At 40.7% G+C, this 23,593-nt stretch overlaps 1 protein-coding gene across 1 annotated transcript in view; it reads left to right on the forward strand.

Annotated features, from left to right (window-relative positions):
• COL24A1 (collagen type XXIV alpha 1 chain) overlaps nucleotides 1-23,593 on the forward strand; it is a 254,996-nt gene that overhangs the window by 201,290 nt on the left and 30,113 nt on the right. The window contains exons 38-50 of the mRNA XM_063136778.1: nucleotides 3,245-3,298; nucleotides 3,506-3,613; nucleotides 5,109-5,162; nucleotides 7,366-7,419; nucleotides 8,285-8,341; nucleotides 9,849-9,902; nucleotides 11,129-11,182; nucleotides 11,346-11,399; nucleotides 15,922-15,975; nucleotides 19,280-19,387; nucleotides 20,556-20,663; nucleotides 21,970-22,077; nucleotides 22,169-22,222. Of these exons, the coding sequence (XP_062992848.1) occupies nucleotides 3,245-3,298; nucleotides 3,506-3,613; nucleotides 5,109-5,162; nucleotides 7,366-7,419; nucleotides 8,285-8,341; nucleotides 9,849-9,902; nucleotides 11,129-11,182; nucleotides 11,346-11,399; nucleotides 15,922-15,975; nucleotides 19,280-19,387; nucleotides 20,556-20,663; nucleotides 21,970-22,077; nucleotides 22,169-22,222 (921 nt within the window). The remainder of the gene's footprint in view (nucleotides 1-3,244; nucleotides 3,299-3,505; nucleotides 3,614-5,108; nucleotides 5,163-7,365; nucleotides 7,420-8,284; nucleotides 8,342-9,848; nucleotides 9,903-11,128; nucleotides 11,183-11,345; nucleotides 11,400-15,921; nucleotides 15,976-19,279; nucleotides 19,388-20,555; nucleotides 20,664-21,969; nucleotides 22,078-22,168; nucleotides 22,223-23,593) is intronic.

A 23,593-nucleotide genomic window follows, 5' to 3' on the forward strand; every position in this document is an offset into this window, starting at 1 on the left:
TACTATGTATCACAAAGTACACTTGGTACTCACATAGTAGGTTTAGAGACAGTGACCTGCCTAAAGCTACTCCATTGACTAATGAAATCTGGCATCTTGTCCTTGTTACTGCACATCTTTGTGCTTGATGCAGTTCATTTTAAGTACATCACCACACATCACGTTACACTTAACTTCCAATCAGCTTCATGGGGTTTTGAATTTGAGTTGTCCACTTCTAAAGCCTACAGTCTATCCCATACACCAATGTTGGAGCTCTGAAAAGCTTATCTGGTGGTCTGATGACAAGACGGGGCTTCACTTGAGTCACACTAGATAACCATATGCCCCACCAATGCCATACACACCAGCGATGACGATAGGGGCTAGCAAGCACAACCCCCTTCAGGCATTGAAAGAACATATGAACAGGATGAAGTGAACCCCTCCCTAAGAATGTTAGCAATGGATAAATTTCCTGAAAGTTATTACTGATTTTTTTTCTGCAACGTGCAGATGAGTATCAACGATTTTCTAGCAGGGTCTGTCTTTGAACATCATGGCAATTAGTTCAGATTGGCCTTGCCAGTAGCCACACGCACTGCATGTGATCCTAAGAATTATTTGCAACAGCAGATTGATCAGCAGCAGATCAATATGAAAAGGGTTCCCTGAGTGTTAGATGTTTGAACTACACTATCCACTATACACACTTTCCAGGAAGTAAATCTCATTGAATGTAAGGGGATTTACTTCTGAGTAGACATGCTTTGGGTTACATACTGTAAGTTAACACTAATGAAGAAAGAAACAGAAAACGTCAGACTGCAGCTATTTATTTTTAAATCTTCAGGGTTTTCCCCCTTAATTCATTGGTGGCATCATCATCATCCATCATCTCATCCTGAGCAATTTTTAACAGACTGTGGGGTAGCTTTAGCGATTTATAGGGTGCTTCCAGTTGAGTCTTTTATCACTCCTTCACCCCTATAATTCATCATTCATATAATTTTACTGGGCCTGGGAAGGTCCATACAATGTAATCTTGCAGTCATAACCTTTCTGTGTTTCCCCACCACTTTTCCAAAACTTCAAAAAACACGTTAAGGGAAAAAAGATGGAATTATTGCACAACGCCTTCTAATTCAGAAGTCCTCAACCTTTGGTGGGCACATGTCGAATGTTAAGAGAGTGTTATGGGCACTCTCACAAAATAGCTGCCGTGGAAGGGGGCTTGTTCGTTCATAAAGTGGCCTCCATAGTGGGCATAGCCAGACACAACACTCATTTCTCAGAAGGCCAACTGGTAGGATTAAAGGAAAGATAACTTGTCCAAAAACTTAAGTACAAAGCAGAAATGGTATTTGAAGACCAAAATAAATGAATGAATGAATCAATAAACATTTTGGCCCCAAATAAAGATGGTATTAGAGGGCACCACTTTGCTTTGTAGTATGCCAGCCTCTCAGTTAAAAAAACTAGTTTTAAAAATTATTAAACAATGTAGAAATGAGAAGCAGAGAATCTGATGGGAACCATTGGTGGCCACAGGCATCTTGTTGGAGACCCCAGTTTTAATTGGTAGCACCATTTCTAAACTTTATAGGACACTTCACTACACTGTGTAAAAATTATTTCCTGCTACACATTCCCATCCTCCAGTAGTTTATAATACAGACATCCCCAAATGCTTGAAACATATGCGTGGTCTGTTCTGCCTCAAGATCAGAATTAATTCCCACAATTAGGAACTGAGTGAACAAATTAGATTGTTGGCCCGGCACAAATGTCATCTCGTTAGTTTGACGCTCAATGTGACTGATATTTCAGGATAGCTGCATGGCTTAGAAGAAACTAGAAATGTTCTACTATGTTGGTCTTGAATAATATTTTGCACAGAAGAGCCAAAAAAGAGAAAAACACAATCTGGTCATCTTCAACACATTTTATTCTATTTATTTTTCTTAATCAATTAATGTGTCTAATCCGGAAACTAACTGTTTATGAAAAATGTCTGCTGAAATCCTTTTTAATCTGGCTGCAATATTTGTTTTCGTAACTTGACAATCAACAGCTTCTTTCTTACAACCATAAAAATCTGAGGGTGGGGATGGGAAATTAAACAGAATTATGAAACATAACAACCATCTGCTTAGTATATATAGAAAGAATACTAATGAGATAAAAAAATTCCCCCAAAGATAGAATCTACATTTTCCAGAGTGTTTTACTGATTGGATCCTGCAGTTCAGTGACATGCCATAGTGTTCATATCTAGGATAGGAACTATGGTCTCCAGTATTAAGCTCTGAATAGTTTGTCAGTGACGAGAGCCAGTTGAGCTGGGATTTTCTGGAGGAGGGACTGTCTGGTATAGTTCACTCCTCCTTCAAACACTGCTGCATATTAGTACCATAGAAGTTGTAGGTGTTGATGGGAGGACACTGGCTGTTCTCTGTGATCTTCCAAACCACCCAGAATATGATTGGTGCTAATATTTCAATTTTAAAGTACTAAATATAAAATGTGGTGCTTGAGCCTTTGCACCATGTTAATGGAAACCCTTAACAGCCTCTCGTCCAACCTGGTACCCTCCAGATGGTTTGGACTACAACTTCCAGCATTCCTGGAAGCTGGCTGGAGCTGATGAGACTTGGAAGTCCAAACCATCTGGAGGGCATCATGTTAAGGAAAGGCTGCCTTAACATCTTGTTCTCCTTCAAAAGCTTTCCCGGTCAAGTATTTGTGGGGTGGGTGTTTTACTATGGCCTGGATTGCTTTGGGGGAAACATGGAGGCTGGGCATATTTCTGCTTCTGTGTTATTGGTACCTGGCCTAGCAAATAATTAGCTGCTATCTTGCTTATCTAAACCTGCTGTCTGGAGCTGTAGTATATCTACAAGCACATCTACTTTCACTAGAAAGCTTTCTCTGGCCTGGATTCAACATACTTCAGTCCTTCCCTGTTTGAATATACTGTTTTGCTAGATGGAGTGTTTGGCTTGAACACAAAATTTATCTTAGTCCGCAGCTGTTGTTTTCTGTCCTGGCATCTTTGCTTTCATTGCAGTTTCCATTGGCTTGATAAAATCATCGAGATGATATCACTGCACTCCAAAATGGAACAATCATGCTAATGTGTTCAAGGCCAAATTTAATAAGAATCCTCATTTTTAATTTTAAAAAGCCTTTCTAATATTATGTAATGCAAATTCCAATTTAAACATGTCCTCAAAGCTCTCTTTCTTCATGACAAATACTACAGGGACCTGAAGGAGCTCCAGGAAGTCCAGGTCAAAGGGGCCGTCCAGGAAAAAAGGTAATTACTTTTTAGTATGTTAGCTTGAATTTGTACTCCAAATAAATTATCTTTAATTAGGGAAGTAGCACTTTTCATTAATAAATGAACAGATTGTCAGTTTTAAAAGAGAATGTTTATAGAACATTATGACTTCATTGGCTTTCCAGTGCAATTTGCATTTAGCATAATATTTTATTCTATTCTGCTCCCAATCTCCCAAATTAGGGGGAAAAGGGACAACATGGCCCCCCAGGAGAGATTGGAGCCACCGGTGACCCTGGCCAGGCTGGAGAAATTGGTCCAAAGGGTTCAAGAGGAACTAAAGGCCCATTAGTGAGTACAGTGTTAATTTATACTGAGAAGTCATATATATATGGAGAAAAGCCAAGTTTGTATTAGAAAATGCTTTATTCCATATGTGGTAGATACTGGGTGTTTAGAGGACTATATTGTCCAAATGTCATGATCAACCAGAAGTATAGAGCATACACAACATCACACAGGGTTAACCTGACTCATAGCCTCTCCGGTTTTTATTTACTGGATGTGCAGGTAGAATGGACAAAAGTTGTTTATTAGCCTATTCTGTTCATGATACTTCTTTAGAGAGTGTGTGCAATATGATGGTTAGGGCACTTAGATCTGGATTTGATTGCCATAGTTATCACTAATTTGCTATTGAGTCACAATTGTTCCTCCTCACTTGTAAGGGCAGCAACTCAATACTACCACATAATTTGCAAGCAAAAGATATCCTGTTCAGTCTCCATATCAAAAGGATGTTGGGTAGTAGGTTTGGTAAAGACCTCTTCCCGAGACCTTTGAGAGTTGCAGAACGGAGTTAGATGAACCAGTGTATAGCAGCTTCTTTCATTTCTTTTTACTTACATTTATATCCCACTTTCCTATAATGAGTTCGCGGTACTGTGTGCACAGTTCCTTTTATCTTCACAAAATCCCTATGAGGTCAGTTAGGCTCAGAGACAGAAAGAGAAGACGGTTCAGGGACCCCAAGTAAATTTCATGGCTGAGCATGTATTTAAACCTTAATCTCCCTGGATTGCTATTCCACATTGCTCTTATATTCATATGAACTCTTGTTGAACTTCTTCGCCTATATTTAAGTTCATTAGGGTAAAAGCCTTCTTTTTAAGTGCTTGTACTTTATTTTAAAATTTTGCCCTGTACCTGTATCTATTTCCACAGATACACTCTGAAATGTCAGATTTGAAGGAACAACTGCTTCTAGTTTCACCAATTATCTTACCTGCATATTATTATATGTACTTTAGTTATATTTATGTATAAGTATTATTTATGGTTAAAATACCTTGAGGTTGGGCCTTTTTGTTCTAACATGCATTGCTCTGGAGTCTCTGTTAGGTTGATTTTTAAGGTTGTTAAGGAAATCTTTATGTTTTCACCTTTTTAGCTGCTTTTTAGGAGAGAACTCCATTAGATGTTTCCCTTGCATTTTTTAAAAAATTATTTATTTATTTTCATTTTATAATTGTATACCCTGTAGCTCAACCACTAGAGTTGTCAGGGTGTTTAGTTATATAAATATTACATTTAAAAAACGCTCATTCTGTCCAGTCCAGCCAGAGTTAAGCATATTTAAGTTATTGACTTCAATGGAAAGTTAAGCATGTGTTTAACTCTCTGCATTTGAAATTTGGAATTTATACATTTATACTTAAATGGAATTTATATATACTTAACTTGGGTTCAATCATGCCCCATGTTTTTGTGAACAAGTGATATGTGAGCTGATAGCTTGACAAATGAAATGATTAAAATGTATTCATTGCTGGTTATATTTGTACAGGGACATTTAGGACCAATGGGATCTGTAGGAGAACCAGGAATTCCAGGTTATGGGGTATGATACACTCATGTGTCTGTCCATATTTTTCTATTGAGTTTCTGTTATATTAACTGTCATCAATGTATATTGTACTTCAGTTATCAGGGTGTGTTGAGTTGGGTTCTGGTTCTGCCAGGTCCAGGGGGGTGTCTTCATAGCACTGAGTTGGTGCTGTGTCCCTTGAAAACCCCGCGCTTTCTGTCCCCCAAGGTGGTGTCGGATAATCCCGACTCTGAGAAGGGAGCATGGGGTTTCTGGGCAGCCGACTGGGGACCGGAGCCACTCCTGCCCTCTTCCTGGTGGAAGGCAACCAATCACAGGTTACCTTCCGCCAGGCACAGCCCAGCCACACCTCTGCTGCGATTCCAGAGCGAGGCTTTGGGGCTCTCTTGACACCATCTTGCACGTTCTCACCTTGCTGCAGTGAAAAGTGGGTGTGTGATTGCAGCAGCGTCATATAATCGAAGCCCCGCCACTGTGCACCCAACCCAGGGCTTTCCAAGCATATAGACAGCCCATGTTATCAATCAGGTTCTTTTGGTTATCAAGCTGAGACAAGATTGATAACCAAAAGAACTTGATTGATAACTTGGACCTGACAGAACCAGAACCCAGCTCAGTAAACAGGGCCTATTGAATTGTGCAATAAACATTCACACCTCCTTGGTATATATAGTTGTCTGTGTGTATACTGCATGTAAAGTTGTCTTCTGCAGATGGATGATATGTACGTTTAAATCACCTACTGAAGGTAGATGCTCAGAAACTTGCTCCTGGTCTTTTTGCCCTGCCCCTGCCCCTCTTGAACACACTTGCAGTTAGGCAATGAAGAACTCTCATGGCAGCTGACCCTGCTCTGGAAAGTGCACAATTCTCCTGGCACACCTCCCCCTCAAAGAGGGACTTTAAGACCATGATTGATGCATTGGGGGGGGACACAATTTCCCCAAGGCTGGGGAAATTGCGTATTTTTACCTTCCACTTTAATGGAGGCCACCACTATTAGAGTGGAGGGGGGAAATGCGTGATTTCCCCAGTCTTGAGGAAATTGTGTTTCACTCCCCATCCCTTGCTGAAGGGGGCCTTAAAGGCCCTATTAATAGGGTCTTTAAGGCCCCCATCGGTGGGGCGGGGGAGGAACTCAATTTCCCCAAGGCTGGAGAAATTGCGTATTTTCTCCCTCGAGGGAGAAAATCCACAATTTCATCAGAAATTGTGTATTTCCTCCCACTGTGGCAATTGTAGCCACCATTACCACAGAGGGGAAGAAAGGACAAAGGGTGTGCTCAGGTCAGGGCGGAAGTGAGTTCCTCCTGATTCTGGAGGGCCCTTTGTCCAGCAGCCATGATGGGGTGAAAATCTGGCTGGCGCGTCCATAGGGGCCCGGGAGGATTTTCGCCTCATTGCTACCTGGAGTCCTTTTCACTATTACAGACAGTGTATGTGTGTAAAGGTTGGGAGGAAATGCGTGGGTTCGGAAGCCACAGTTGTGGAATCCTCTCCTTTTGCAGGGGATTTACAGGAATACTATTAATCTCTGGATTGCAACCTGACAACCCCAAGCCCATGAAATGTCCACTGTATGCTTCCCAGGATTTCATCTCTTGTGTCCTTCAATATCTACAAAGAAGCATTGATAGTGAAGTTTTGCTAATATGCAAGCTATAAAGAATCAAAAGCTCTTTGATTGTTGGACAACCCAGTAAGAAAGAGAGATTGTTTTGTTGGGGTGGGAGCTTTAAAAACTCACATTTTGTCTCTTCCTGTCTTACTTGAGAATAGCCATTCCATGCTGCTGAAGGATCCCTAGTGGAAGCTACAGGTTTTCCCACAACTTTACTCATCCTAAACTGAAAGAAAAATTGAGAGTATGAATTAGGAAACAAGTTTTCATTTTATCAAAATATTTGAAAAAACTCCATTCTTTATCAGTATGGCTCCAATGAAAGCGAATAGTTTGCCCTCAAGCACTGCACTTCTGCCAACCTTCAAAAATCTATCCAGCTAGAGACAGGTTTGCCTGATATGTCACTATTGACTGTATCTTAACAAATTTATTTATTTATTTATTTATTTATTTATTATATTTTTATATCACCCAATAGCCGAAGCTCTCTGGGCGTTTCACCTACTTAGTGATGGCTGGTGGATAGGCAAACAGACAGATAGATACTGCAGGCATGGGATGAAATGTACATTGAATTGTTCCTTTTCTTAGGGTCATCAAGGTCAACTCGGAGCGCCTGGTCCTCCAGGACCCAAAGGGGAGAAGGTATGAGTAGTAGCAACTGATATATTGTAATTGACAAAGATTATTTCTGTTGACTAGAAGTCATGAAAGCACACAAATTAAGCATATATTTTTCACAGCCCCCGATTTTTCCAGGTTCATATTTGAAATAAAAACAATCCTGGAAAAACGTGTGTAAAGAAAAGCTTATGATTTAGATTAATGAAATTACTTGGTTGGGTCTGTGATATCACAAATCCACAGGCTGTTTTTACAATACAGGTGTACCAGTTTTTAACAGGCTATGTGATTGATAACACTGACTGCAATGTGGTGGGAGTCATCATCTATGATGTCATCATCTAAAATACCACTAGAGGTCATCATCTAAGATACCACGCTTACTGTACTTCCATTGATTTAATTTGTCCTTAGAATGCATGAGTAGCCATTTGTTCACCATGAGATAGACTTGGGCATACAAAAGGCACGTCTATATGAGTGGTGCTGGGATGTGAACTCAGCAGCACTTGCGCTTGCAAGACAGCTGGGGTTTGTCTGCACTTGGCTCAATACTCTAGGAACCCGCTCAAGTTTTATAATACTACATCCAAATTTAGTCATACTTACAAGTAAACCCATTGAAATGTATCAATTGATTTCAATGTATCTGCTCTAAGTATGACTAAATCTGGATCCAGCCCAGTCTTTAAAAACTGTGTTATATATCCAATACACCTCATTTTACTGATATGTAGCACAAATTGCTAAATATTTTTTATCGTGCATTACCTCTTTGCATATGCATGTACTGAAGAAGGAATGTATTTGAAATCTGCTTGTATAGTTTGTTGACAAGTCTCTGAAGCTTCATGACCAATAAACAATTGATTTGGCTTCATTATAGGGTTACCCTGGGGAAGACAACACAGTACTGGGACCACCTGGGACCATAGGTGAACCAGTAGGTCTTTCTTTATCCAGAAAACTATGGTCACATTGTATAGGAGAGCAGAACTTTAAAATAAGTATATTTAGGCTTGCATACAGTGAAGGCTGGTGCCTCCAGTTTTGGTGGAGCTGTGATTCCATTTTGGGTTTAGCCTATTCAAAATTTCTCATAATGCATTGCTTGCTTTTTCAGTTGTTTGACACAGTCTAGGGCCGAGATATTGTCACACATGCATTTTGGCTCATAGTGGCATTACATCAAATGATTTGTAGTCATAAAACTGCAAAAGCATCCATTGGCATCCATGCATATTTTCCCCAGCTTCACATGGCATCAAGAAGTTGGTAGTCTTAAGACTGTGCAAAGACTAGCTTGGATCCAACAAAGCATGGGTGGAAACCCACTTGCAGAATTGGGCTTTCCCACACCACAGAGGCAGTCCCAAGGGCTGAGACCCTCTGGAATGAGACCCTGTGGTGTGGTATGTGGCATGTGGGACCACATAGGGGAAATAGAAGGATCCCATAGTGTGATCCAACGTCCCTTTGGCTCAGGCAAGAGCAGGTTTGCATCCAAGCCACAGATTCATTCTCAAGCATGTATATTTGACTTTGACACAAAAGAGGATAGAGGGATTGAGTGAGATTGTAGGAGATGGTCTGGTGCATGCACAACAATACAATTATCATAAAAACAGTTGTTGCTCATAGATATAGCCATAATGTAACAAGTGTAAGAAAGGTCAACATGCACCCAGCAGCAGATTTATTGCAGGACATGCTGCAGTGACCAATGGGACACATAAAGAAGGGGAGAGCCAGTCTGCAAACCTATTTTGGGGATAGGGTTCAGAACCTTGGATAGCTTCTTTAGAGTTCTGTTTGGTTCTGACTGAAACCCAGAATGGATTCACAGCCCCACCAAAGTGAGAGCCACCAGCCGCCACTACTTGTGTAAATTTCACCTTTTTTTATTTCCAGCCATGAACTTGGCAAGATGTTTCTGAGCCTTATCCTCCCATTTGTAATACAGATAATATGGGCATGCATATAGAGCTATTGTAAGGGGTATTCAGATAATGTATGTGATACATTTTAGAGGTTTCAGAGTTCTATATAAATGCTAAGTATTATTATTAGTGCTAATGTTGTTCACTTTTCTATTACATGCTGCAGCAGTGACCTACTTTTCATTTTGATTTTTTTAAAGATTTAACGTGTGTGGGATTCAAAGCTTTAAATAGCCTTATAGTAAATAATTTTAAACAGCATTTGATGAATTCATTACATATTCATTCAGGTGTGTAGAACTAATCACAAAATAAATGTTGATCACATATTGTAATTGAATACTGATACAGAGTTTTACAAACATTCGTTTTTTCTTTCCATTTTTTAAATTTTTTTTTAGGAATGCTGAATTCCTTTTGAATGCAAGATTCCATATCTTTTTATTCCAGGATAACCATATTTCAAATGAAATTTTAAACAATGTGGATTTTTTGTGGTTATTTCTTTAGGGTCCTATTGGTGAACATGGAGAGAGAGGAGAACCTGGTGATGTAGGTTACAAGGTAAAACCTGCTTTGATTTTTTCCATCTACAAAATAATCTCTCTTACACGTATGAATGAGATTGGGAGTGACAGTACCAGCATTGGCTATTGACAAAATATGGGCAGGAATTGATTCCAAGCTAGTCAGAATTTAGGGTCAGTTTAATCAGAGTCAATACTAGGAAACTGACACCCTTTCTATATCTAAGGATTATCCCAGGAAAATGGAAGGATTGTCCCTGCCTGCTCCTGGGATCCCCTGTGTGTCGTTTGGATGCACAGAAATGATCCCGGGACAATCCTAGGATATAGGGCTGGTGCAGACATGCCTTGAGTATAAAAATTTGGGAACTGGCCAAATTAATATCCTTTAATCCTTCCTTTGTGAGTCAGTGTGGTGTAGTACAGGAGTTGAACCAAGAAAACTTGGGTTCAAATCCCCCATTCAGCCATGAAGCGCACTGGGTGATCCTAGAATATTCACCATCTACCTGACAGGGTGACTGTTCTGAAGTTGGAGGAAGGGCATGATACAAATGTGATAAATAAGACCAAAGTCCAGGCCAAGAGTTATCTGCGAAGAGACAATTGAGGAAGGGGAATAGTAGGAGGATTTAAGATTTGGATTGAAGGATGAAGTATAGGGCTTGCATAGTACAGGCCAGAAATAAAAGCATGTGAGCTCTGTTACACTGAGAAGAGCCAGATGGAGGAACATGAAGTTATGCAGAAGTCAGGCAATGGGTAAAATCCAACATAAATTCTACTTAGCGTAGAGCCATTGAAATGAATGGGGCTTAACTTAAATCCTATTAATTTCAGTGGGTCTAAGTAGGACTTACATTGGATTTTACCTAATGTGCATATGGTTGGAGCAAAGGGTGTATTTTTTTTAATATAACCTGTTGCAGTGGAGGCTGTAGGACAGAGCAGCTTGAATTGGATATATTGGAAGAAGAAGATCCAGTGAGGTGCCTCCTTTCTTGCACTGCGGTGAATCAGCATGTTGGATCACTGCTCAGCACCTCTCAAACTAAGGCCACAGCTAGATCTAAAGTTTATCCTGGGATCATCCAGGGTTCACCCCTGCCTGAGCACTGGATCCCCTGTGTGTCACCTAGATGAACAGGTTTGACCCCTGGATGATCCAGGGATAAACCTTAGGTCTAGCTATGGCCTAAGTCTCCCCAGAAGTGGATAACATTAGTTCCCTCTCCAATGAAATATTGTACTTCCTATTTCTAGGGTCACTCAGGTCTTCCAGGACGTAGAGGTGCTATTGGACAACAAGGACCGCCAGTAAGTCTCTTGTACAATTATTTGAATTAATTGCACTGATGTCAGTATAATTAAATGCATTGTACTTCCGTATTTGTTACAGGGGTGGGTAGGGGGAAATCCCTATTTTCCATTTGTTTTGATATCTAAGCATGATTTTATATTACGTTTTGTTTTTCCAAAGGGTGAGCCAGGTGAACGTGGTGAACCAGGACCGAAAGGAGAGAGGGGCTCTCAAGTAGGTAGAAAAGGAGAAAAATTATTTCAGAAATACTTGAAATAAGAGGTCTGTGGATCTTTAAAGTCAAATGATTTTTTTATCATCTTATTTGTTACTTTGTTAAACTGATCCATCTTCAGAATTGTGACAACATAATGTGTATATTCCATTGCTGAAGCTGGTGGAGCGCTCTTTCTCTGGCCAAAGAAGTGGCTGTCTCCTTACCAGGGAAACTTTTCTAGTCCCTTTACTCTCTTCTGAAGCATCCATAGGATTGTGCCAGCCTATGTTGCTTTATTAGACCTGACTGGCCCATAAAGAAGCGATCAGAATACAGTGTGGCTCAGTGGATAGAAATATGGACCTGGGTTTCCAGAATTTAGGCTTAAGTCCTTCCCCTGCTATATAGCTAATAACCACATTATTTAGTTATTTGGAACTGCTGTCTAACCACGTGGTTCAGCAGAACCTCAGGGTGCATAAAACATACTAAACAAAACATCAATACAAATAATTAAAACAAAAAGCCTAATACCTTTAAAAGGATAAAGGCAGCAAATAAAGGAATCTCAGGTTAAAACTAGCTTTGCCTCTCAAATGCCTGATGTTGTTTTTTTTAAAGTCTTTGCCTGCCAGTTCCTTAAATGTTAAAGGCAGAACTGGTCTGCAAAACTTCTCTTGGGACAGGTGTCCATAATGGGGGTGCCATTGCTTGAAGGTCCTCATCTCCATCCATCTAATTTCATATAAAGAAGGGATTTGGAATAGGACTCCATTTTTATTCCCTGCTTGTGAGCTTCCAAAGGCATCTCTTTGACCACTGTTGGGAAATGGGGCGGGGGGGGGGGGCAGATTAGATGATTTTTAGCCACTCAGTTCTTATGATCTCATTAGGGCCATTGCCTTTGCGTGTTCCATTAGGTGATACCAACTGCACTGTTTAGGAAGCAGAGGAGGCAACCAGGAGTGCAGATGGATTCTGTACAAGAGCTATGGGTCTTATCTTAGAACTAAGGATCTTGTCTCAAGTCCAGGAACTTGTCCTGCAATTTTGTGTGCTGTGGTATCTGTGTGGCAACTCATAGAATGAGGCTTTTGGAAAATAATCAGCTGATGATATCTGAGTGCTGACATGAGGGACAGATTGGGCAGCAGCATTTATGGGTAATTGCCTTTCTGGCTTATTGCCTGAAAGTCTTTCTAATGATTCTTCTGATGGCCTGAAGTGTTGTGAACCTTCCTTTCCCTTTTCTTTCTTTCTTTTTTTTAATCTGCTTGTTCTCTGGATGTACTTGAATCATTTTTCCTGTGTCCTTAAAGACATATGTGGAAGACCATCCAAGTTAATAGAGGCCACTATCCAGAGAACCATGCAACAAACTCTGCATGGCAGCTTGTATTGACTTATATTGACCTGGTTCACACGGCACAAGTTAATTTACTGTGGGGGTTGTCCATGGTGTCGCGTTGAGCTGGGAACCCATGGGCACCATTTTTGCATGGTGCCTACAGGTACCTGGATACCCGTGGCTTGTCATGATGTGCAAATCCAGGCAGCAGGGGTTATTTGAAAGTTAGACAACCCTCAATAACCCGTGACTTGTTTTAGGGTTATATGAGGGTTGTTTAACCCTCAGAGAACCCCTGCTGCCTGGGTCCTCATGACATGGCAAGCCAGACCTGTGGGCATCCAGTATGAAACAACAGCCTTTGCAGGTAAATTAAACCACGGTGGACTGTTGTGTCATGCAAAGTAGGTCATTGTTTTCTTTTGAATAGCAGTCTCCCTGCAGTCCACGTTTGGAACTTGGGTGGATTTCAAAACTAGTGATATGGCATGTGTGGGCTGCTGTTCAAGAGGGTGGTGGGGGAAGTCTGTAGTTCCACTAGGCATGCTCAAGCTCTAAAAGAGCTCTCTGGATTGTGATTATTATACAAATCCATTTGAACTCATTTATAAAGAGAGTACATCAGTGGCATAATACATATTAGTTTGGTATAATGAGTACTGTGTAAGTTCCAAAGGATCAGGTATAAATGTTTCATTTCTAAATAATATTTGGAGTTGAGGATACAGCAAATGCTGCCAAAGAAATATTTAGATCTGCCACAGAGCGACTTTTAATATACTTTTTTTAAAAGATTACATAAAGAATGATTTTTTAATATCCCCATTGCTCCTTCAGACTTCCACTTTCAACCAAGTCCTGCTCCAGTAAAATTGTTTTCTGAGGGATATGGGATAATCTGGGATTCAAAGCAAAACCACATTTTATTAACTTGCATATCTCAGTAGCTCTGTAAAGCTCAAGTTGCTTTAATTTTGGCAGCACATGCATAATATAGTACACACACACACACACACACACCCCAAAAAAACCCAGAGAAAATAAAAACTCCAGCTACCACAAGGTTCTTTCAAACTTTCCAGTATATTCCTTAGGATGAAATTTTATATCACTGCTTAATTCCTAAAAATAGTTTAACAACCAGAATGCACATCTTAAAACTGCAGGTAAACTTGTGACCACAACTTGAACAATACCTTGCTGATAACTTCTACAAGATTGATGACATGGAAGAGGTATCAAAATAATAAATGACCTTCCATTTTAAATAGTCTCAAATTTGTAAAAAAAAAATTATACACAAAACTGGCTGCCAGATCACATAATCTCTGATTTGGAAATACTGCGTATGCATTTGGGCAGTGGGTCTACATGCACCCTTCCCATCTTACGTACTGTGTGACTGGGTCATATGCCTGATTCCCTCAAGATTTCAAACTTAAAAAGATGAGGTGGAATTATAATCTGAATCCATTTTGAATATGGATCTTCCATAAACTGCATGTATGGAAGGGACGTAAGTGTAGTCCATTCATTGCGCTTCACCACCACCATTACAGAATACAGACAGGAGATCATGTGGAGCAGTCCAGTGTGGTTTATTATCTATGTACAGATCTTGCAGTCGACGTGGGGGCAGAGAGCACTTTTAATTCAAATGACAATGATGCACAATGACATTATTTATTTATTTATTTTTGTCTCTTTATGTTATATAATGTAACATTGGCACTACAGTATTGAATGTATGTATTTATAAGATAGAATAAGCTGTATGCAGTTCAATACGTAATGTTTAAAGTTTTATTTAACTGTTTGTTGGAAAAAATAAATTATGTGCATATACATATATGAAACTACTGTAGAAGTTGGCAAAAGTTAAGTGACATGATATTAGCTCAGTTCAGACTTAACATGCTCAGGCCAATAAACCATGGTTTTAGATTCTAGTTAATGAGCAATGGTGGGAGGGTGCTTTGTAGCAGAGAAGACGCTGGGAAAGGTGTGCTTAATCTTTTGTCCATCAGCTTCCTTTTTCTTCAAGATCCTCCTCCCATGAGCTGCTTTTCTCTCTGTAGGGTTCAAAACACTAGCAGAGATAAAAACAGTTGATTGGCAGCGAGCTTTGTAACAGTAATAGGGCTTTCATGCAGCTACAATGTGGTATGTTGTTCAGCTGTGAGTTAGAGCAGGGGTTGGATAAATTACCCACATGTGTAATCCAAACCCAGTTAGTGTGTGGGCACAAGCCTTCTTTTTGGACCAATAATCTATTGTTTATCGGCTCAATATTGGACCATTCTCTCTGAGACATTGACTGGGCTTGTACAACATATTTTTCTCAAACAAGCTGCCTTGAGAACCCATGGTTTGTTGTTGGGTTGTTCAGGGTGGTTAACAAGCCACCCACTGGAAAATGTTCTAGGTTCAGACAACACACTAATCCACACTTCAACAAACAACCCAGTATGGGTTAGTGTGTTGTATGAACAGCTCCAATAAGTACCTAAATAATGTATTATTACCTAGTATAGGGGAGTGTCATGCATCTCAGTTGCAGTCTGCAGACATGTAAAATATTTTAAAACGACAACTAATCCAACTGTTGTAGAAGATAAAGTACCATCAGAGTGTAAAAAGCACTGAGCAGACAAAGGAATACACTAAGTACAAAATCTTTTCAGGAGGTGACATGTACTCTTGATTTTTGCATAGAGGTCGTGTTTTATGAATGTGTATCCTTGTACTGAAATATAAACTGTGTTGCCTCTTGGAGAACAATCTAAAGCTACTCCAGTGGCATTTCACTTATTAATGTGAAATGTGTTGAATTTCATCAGTAGGGGGCACCAGTAAAAGAAAGTGAGATTCCAGCTTAACCTCGGCATGGGCTAAGTGAATGGAGTCCAGTCCAGTCCAGTCATGCTCTCTCACAATTGGAATGTAACTCAAGTAGAATGACCTGGGGGAAATGCTAATGGGCTTCTGCGAATGAATAACTTGCATTGACCACCGAAAGAATACACAAACAACTTCTGAGCTTCGATTCCCCTGAAATGGAAGTGATTCTAACGTCCTTTGGCCCTGACCCAACTCTAGATAATAGAAATCCTCCTGGTTCCTTGAAAGAGAAATACTTACAGTTGCATTTCATCAGTCTCGTTAACTAACAAACATTTTGAAATCTCTAGGGTCCCACTGGAAAAAAAGGAATGAGTGGTCAAGCTGGAAAACCTGGACTTTCTGTAAGTAAACAAACTGTTCTGTTCATTATGTGATTATATTTCAGACGGTGGGGAACACAAAGACAAACTCACGTTACTTGATGCAGGCAGTGACATGCTGTTGATGGAAGGCAAGAGCTAATCTTCTCCAACCTGGAGGGTAGAAAATCTGTGTAACTTTTTAATTGTACCATGAACATGTTTCACCTTTACAGCACCATCTTGTACATGTAAATGTACAGAGGTAAATCCCACAGTGTTAAATGGTATCTCCTCCCTAGTAAATGTATTTAGGATTGCAGCCTTCTAGAACATTATACAGACGTGCTTAATAAAGTCTATGTTGCACACCTACTTATTTAAAAAAATATAAGAAACCAATCTCAGTCTAAAACAGATTTTTCTCTTATATGTTCCTGACTCATATTTTTTTGTTTGAATGTATATATTCCTATGAATTGCCCCTCCCTGTCCATATATGGCATTCTATTTTTAAAAAAATATTTTATTGAATACATTGAACACAAAAATCAAGATAAACATAAAACATAAAACTATACACATCAATACTTATTCTATATCCTTCCCCGTTCCCTCCCCACACTTGGCCAATTACAGAGTTTTCTCCTTACATTTATTTACTTATTTATTTATTACATTTTTATAACGCCCAATAGCCAAAGCTCTCTGGGCAGTTCACAAAAATTAAAACCATAATAAAACAACCAACATGTTAAAAGCACATTTACAAAATACAGTATAAAAAGCACAACCAGGATAAAACCACGCAGCAAAATTGATATAAAATTAAAATACAGAGTTAGAACAGTAAAATTTAAATTTAAGTTAAAATTAAGGGTTAAAATACTGAGAGAATAAAAAGGTCTTCAGCTGGCGATGAAAGGTGTACAGTGTAAGCTCCAGGCGGACCTCTCTGGGGAGCTCATTCCACAACCGGGGTACCACATCGGAGAAAGCCATCCTCCTAGTAGCTACCTACCTCACTTCCTTTGGCAGGGGCTCACGGAGAAGGGCTCCTGTAGATGATCTTAAGGTCCGGGCAGGTACATATGGGAGGAGGCGTTCCTTCAAAAAACCTGGCCCCAAACTGTTTAGGGCTTTAAATGTCAATACCAGCACTTTGAATCGGGCCCGGACCTGGACTGGCAGCCAATGAAGCTGGAAAAGGACTGGCGTAATGTGATCTCATCGGCCAGACCCTGTTAGTAAACGGGCTGCCCTGTTTTGTACCAGCTGAAGCTTCCTGACCGTTTTCAAAGGCAGCCCCACATATAACGCATTGCAGTAATCCAAACGAGAGGTTATCAGAGCATGGATAACTGTAGCTAGGCTACATCTTTCATGTCATTTTTCCCCAGGGTGATTTTTTAAGTTTCCATTTCATTTATTGATTATCTGGTTTTTATTAGTCCTATAGGCTTCTGCCAAAGTTCTGTTTGATTCTATAGTCTTTATATTTTTGCCAGTCTATCCTGAAAGTATCTCTTTTCTGTATCCCTCTATGTGTTCTTAACTTCTGTGTCAACTTTTCGTTTATTGCTACGTCCCAGATTTTCTTTCTCCACAGTGATACTGTCAGCCAGTTGCCTGCATTCTAAGCTTCAGACATTTCCTGTGCTGCCCTTCCTAATTTCAGATACCATATATGAAATTCACTGAACAATTTTGGGGGAACTGAACTAATCCAGGGGTGGGCAACTCCCTACTACGCTGAATAGCTTGGGCCCAATATAAGCTTGGGAGCACTTGCACTAATGTGCTTCCAAATCAGCTGAGCATCAGGAAGACTTCAGGTGAAAACCACAAGAGAAATGTGGTTCTCTGGTGTTTTGGTGTTCTCTGCTCTGGTTCTGCAGCTATAGAATATCCTTCTCAGGGAAGCCTTCTAAGCCAGGCCTTTCTTAGGTTTTGGAAGTTGGGACTTTCAGCAGTGTCCTATTTTCCAGTTGTGTTGTTTTATTTTCATGATGATGATCTGTTTTAAGCTGCTGCTGTTGTTTATTACCTAGGTGTAGTTTGTAATTTATGAAATGTGTTTTTAAAGTATTTTACGTAGTGATCTTATGGCCCCCTAGACAGTATCTGAGGGGCTGTAGGGTAATGTGGTTTCCCAGCTCCAAGGTCAGAGACAGCTCTCTGACCTCGTATCTGGGAATTGGAGATCAAACCACTCTTATGAGAAGACTATTTCTAGGAAAATCTACTCATAATTGTTCTTCCTTCTTTCCTTGCCCTTTTTTTTATAGTTTCTTGGTTATTTAATGCATGATTATTCACCTATAGAAGTCTGATCCACTTTAACAAGGGTAGTGACTGAATGAGGGGTTGTAGATGAAGCAAAATGGACATATTTCTCTTCCAAAACAGCTAACTTTGTCTCTGTTCTGTCACGAGGTCTTGCTCTGAAGCAGCACCTGGAAAGGAAAGGAACCTCTCGTGTAAGCACTTGAGTCATTACTGACTCCTAGAGGGATGCCTGCTTTTGCTGACGTTTTCTTGGCAGACTTTGTAGCGGGGTGGTTTGCCATTGCCTTCCCCAGTCGCAGTTACCTTTCTTCCAGCTAGCTGGGTACTCATTTTACTGACCTCGGAAGCACCTACTTGACATTAAATAAGCATTAAACAGCATGAATTTATCAAACAAAAGGAGAGGAAACCTAAATATTACGTACTTCCATCCAGAGAGAAAACATATTTAGAAACAAACCTACGCATGTTTAGACAGAAAAAACTCCTATAACTCCCAACATGCCCCAGCTAGCAGTTGTAGGCTGTTTTTCTGTCTAAATATACATAGGTTTGCACCCCAAGTGGCCTTTACAGCGATGGGGTTCAGAGGTCATGTTAACCCACAATGGGTTAATTAAACCATGATAGCTTAATTAACCCATCATGGGTTATTGTGTTGTCTGGTGGGAGTTTTTAAACCTGCAATGGCGTATTTGGCCAAAATAACCCACTCAGATAATCTACAGTCTGCAGAAGGGCTTATTTAAACCATTATGGGTTATTGTGTCATCTGGCAGTGACCATGTCTTATTTTGGCCGGCTAGAGAGTTGTGTGGCAAGAGCAGTCAAAACTGCTGCTGCTCTTCTCCTTGTCATTTGTTAGTGTCAGGTTACAGGGTTTTGATGATGCATAGGGTGTCTCCTGAGTAGAGGAGGCTGTGTATGAAGTGTTGTCCTGATCCTGCAAACCCCCAAGGTTTTCTAGCCACTTCCCCGTTTTTTGGTGCACTCTGGATTTTTGCTCCTCTGGAGTTATTCAGCAAGACTGATCAATTCGATTTCAAATTTATTTCAGGGTAAACCTGGTACTTTAGGCCATAAAGGTGTACCTGGCTATCCTGGGCCAGAGGGCATTTCTGGGAATTCTGGAAAGCCTGGGTTACCTGGGCAAGAAGGCCTTCCTGTGAGTAGTCCTTTAATTATATTTATTCCTATAAAAGGTGTGCATTTGTTTCTGTGCATCAGTAATATCTGTAAATAAGGTGAAAAGGAGGACAGGTCTTCTGTATCCTTAACAGTTGTATTGAAAAGGGAATTTCAGCAGGTGTCATTTGTATGCAGGCAGCACCTGGTGAAATCCCCTTTTCATCACAACAGTTAAAGCTGCAGATGCCCTGCCTAGTGTGACCAGGCACAAAAGAGGGCAGGGTTCCTGCAGCTTTAACTGTTGTGATGAAGAGGGAATTTCACCAAGTGCTGGATGCATACAAATGAAACCTGCTTAAATTTCCTTTTCTATGCAACTGTTAAAGATACAGAAGCCCTGTCCTCCTTTCCATATGGTCACCCTATCTGTAAGCAACAATCACATGGAACAAGGGAATTACATAGTTAACTTCCCATGCTGCTGTCTCCTCTCCTTGAGGGCCAGAAGTGTTTAAAAGTAACCACATTATCTGTTTGTTCCTGCGGTTTTTGTTTCTTGTGGCATAGGACCAAACCATACAGAAGCAGCTCACATACCACAATGGAAACATATAAATAAGGTTTTAGTCACCTTCTTGCAAAATTTCAGTGCTTTTATGCAATGGAAAATTAGTTCAAGTTGCCCAGCTTGCTAATTAAGTCAATGGGTATTCTTATTGGTACACATTATTTCTAAATAAGAATATATTTCTATAGATCAGCATGCCCCAAATTTTAGTAATGTTGTCCCATCGTTGATGATATTATCATCATCATCATCATCCAACAATTATGTATTATTTAGATAGCACCATCAGTGTGCACAGTCCTTTATAGCAAGAGTGGGAAGCCTCTCCAGATATTTTAGCTTACAATTTCCAGCAGCTCTAGCCAGCATAGCCAATGTGAGGATCATGGGAGTTGTAGGCCAAAACATCTGGAGGGCCATAAGTTGCCCATCTTTGCTTTATAGAGTGCCATCATTTTACTGATGTGGTATAAAGGTGTGTGCATGTGTTTATGCACCTGTAGTTGAACATATATGTTGTTTTACATACATATTTGTAAAACAACAATGGCTAGTTGGACAGACTAAAACATGCTTTGTTTTTTACTCAAACAAGTGACTGATGTGACTGTATATAACTTGCTATTTGCTTGTCAAGGGTGCTAGAGGAAGCCCGGGAATAGCTGGACTGGCAGGATATCCTGGAACTCAGGGGAAAAGGGGGTTACCAGGTATGCCAGGAAACACTGGACCACCAGGACTAAAGGTACTTTGAAAGGGGCCTTCTCAAGCTGGTTGACACTATATTTGAAATCCTTCTACTACCCATTTTTCTGAAAGTAGTATAAAAAATAGAATTGCAGCATGTACAAAGCTTATGCATCTAATATTGTGGAAGGTATAGCAAGCAGCATGTTGCTTCCATCTCTACAAACAAGTGGAAATATGCAAAGGTATGTTGCCCTAAAGTAAAAGCCAGAGGGGTGGCCACATTAGTCTGGAGCAGCAAAAACTACAGAGTCATGCAACACCTTTAAGGCTTCCACTTGATGGCATAAGCTATTGTGGTCTTCAAGGTGCCACCAGCCTTTCTTTTAAAAATAAAACAAAAGGGCGTTGTTTTGTGATTTGTTCCATTTGGGGCCAAAGTGTTTTAGTGCATGACAGATTTTCTGCACTTCACCCTTGGCATTTCATAGGATGCAAGTGTGACCCATGAAATTTGAAAGTGTAATTTATCTTGAGGTGTCATTGGTTATTAGTGGAGTTATCTAACTCAGTTTGCTTCAGGAGGAAAACCAGGCAGTTCTCCCAGCGTTCCCCAACCCTTTTGAAAGGGTAAAAAAAATCCTTTCTGGGACTGAAAGCTGTACATTTCATTTCCCAGTAGCTTTGCATGAAAAAAGGAGATACGTGCATTGTTATCTGTACAGAAGGGAAGAATAATTAGTCTCTACTGATTGTGCTAAGTGAACCAAACTAAAAGCAATCAAAGAGAGAGATAATTATTTTTGTTATTTGTGTAGACAGATGGAGCGTTCTGTTTATTGGTTTCTACAGTACCCGTTCTAGAAACTCATTAAAACAATAACTTAAAAGAACAAGGAAACAAAGAAAGAAAAGTCATAACGCACTTTTTTTCTGATGGATTAGAATGCACTTTTCCTTTGGGTTTGAATTTTTCCTTTGATTCCTGCCCGCCCCCCGCCCCCAACACTAATTTTGTAATGATTATGCTAAACTGTATGCCAGCTGGGAGTTGTAGGACTTTTTTCTGTCACAACATGCATAGGATTGTACCCTTGACAAATAAAAAAGAAAAACAAGGGCCAATACTAGTGACATTTGCGCGGGGGGGGGGGGGGGGGAGAGATAATTGTTGTGAATTGTCAAAATTTTCAGGATCAGGTTGGTAGATCTCATTCAGATCCTAAATAGAGTTTTGAGGTATCTGTATTGTTGATCCTTAGGATTAAGATAAATTTTACATTAGGAATAATTATCTATGAATACTTCATGCTGCTCCTATTCAAGAACAATAATGAAAGGTGCACTTCCCCCCTTCTTTGCAGGGCGAACAAGGGCTTCGGGGTCATCCAGGGAAGCAGGGCAAAAGAGGCCTTCCTGGGACACAAGGTGATCAAGGTCCACCTGGGGATCCTGGCCTAAAAGGGCATGCTGTATGTACCTACTGTTGTATATAAAGTAGTCATTAGTATCGTTCAGTTGTAATCTGAGAATACTAATTCCCCTTATCTGCAAATATTACAGGGAGAATTTGGAGATCAAGGTTTGATGGGATTTCAGGGATTCCCAGGTCCTAAGGTATGTGGTTACTTTGGGCCCAGCTTAGACAATGGTTGAATTTGGACGACACTTTAGTCAACAGAGGGGGAATAGCCAACTCCACGGATGGCTATTGAGGGACCACGACCCTGTGGAGCAGTTGACTGACACAGCCCCTGCCCCTCTCTCCACCCTCGCTCCTACATCAATCCCCAATGACAACACCAGTGTTGTTCTCTTCCCCCTTCTCAAGAAAGACCATAGTTTTAGGCCTAGCAACTAGGCCTAAGCCGGTCCTGAAAAGACAGCTTAGGTGTTGATGGTTTTATCTCAAAGCTGGACATTTCTGCTTTTCATGTGGTGAACTGTCTGGTTTACTTTTCTGTTCTTATGGACATGGGTGTTGTTGTTTTTAAAAAAACCTACAACTCTACCTTTCTATCACCCTGAACCTTTCATCTAGTTCCTTTAACAGGAATACATATAGTTGGTACAAGTCACAATTTCATATGACTAATGTCTCTGAGAAATACCAAATCATATTTCTTCAGGCCTTATCTACACCTTGATATAATGTTTTATGTATGTATGCCTACTTGCCCATTTAAGAGCATTAAAGCATTACCCCATCACTTGAACACCCATTTAAACCCATTCTATGCCCCCAAAGCTTCTTTCTCTATGCTATGCCAACAAAATCTTATAACCCCACTCTTACACATATTAAGTAAAATTCCAAATGAAGAAAAAATCTTTCACAGCTTGGGGCAGGACCAGAGTCACCTCAGTTAGGACGATGCACTCCGTTTCATCTCCTAGATCAGGTGTAACTGCCACAGTCTGCGTAATGGAGTTGAAGACGTGCCAGTCCAATTCCAGGATGGTGCATCCTGTGTTCTCCTGTTCCATTTCCTCACTGTGGGCTGCAATGCAAGGCCAGCAGGGGTGATCTTGGGGCAATTTCCATCTCCTCCCATATGTCTGGAGGGAAAACTGTCCACACTGCCTCCCGGATGGCTTCTCCTAGAGCCCCAGCCTTTGGTTGAGGTGGTTGCTGCTCCTTCTGCACCAGCTGTGGCCGTGAGGGCCCTGGGAGGTCATCCCTCTGTAGAGTCTGTGGGAAGATGGGCTGTGGGCATACAGCCATTGGCTGAGGGTCTCCTTGGAAGTGACTGAGGAAGGCTGTTGGGCTGGTGGTGCTGGATAAGAGGGTGGCAGGTGAGGTGCTGCTGGAGGAGACCACAGCCCTGAAGGCACCGAAAAGTTGCTGTGGCAGCAGAGAGGGGCTGGATGATCCACTGGCCATGCCCATGGGCAAGGGCAGGCATGAGTCAGACTCACCCTTCTCCAGGGGCGTACTGGTGAGGGGTGTGCATGTGTGGGTGAAGGCCGCTGTGGATCGGGGCTACT

The sequence above is a fragment of the Elgaria multicarinata genome, chromosome 1 (assembly GCF_023053635.1).
Source record: "Elgaria multicarinata webbii isolate HBS135686 ecotype San Diego chromosome 1, rElgMul1.1.pri, whole genome shotgun sequence".
Classification (NCBI taxonomy): Eukaryota; Metazoa; Chordata; class Lepidosauria; order Squamata; family Anguidae; genus Elgaria; species Elgaria multicarinata.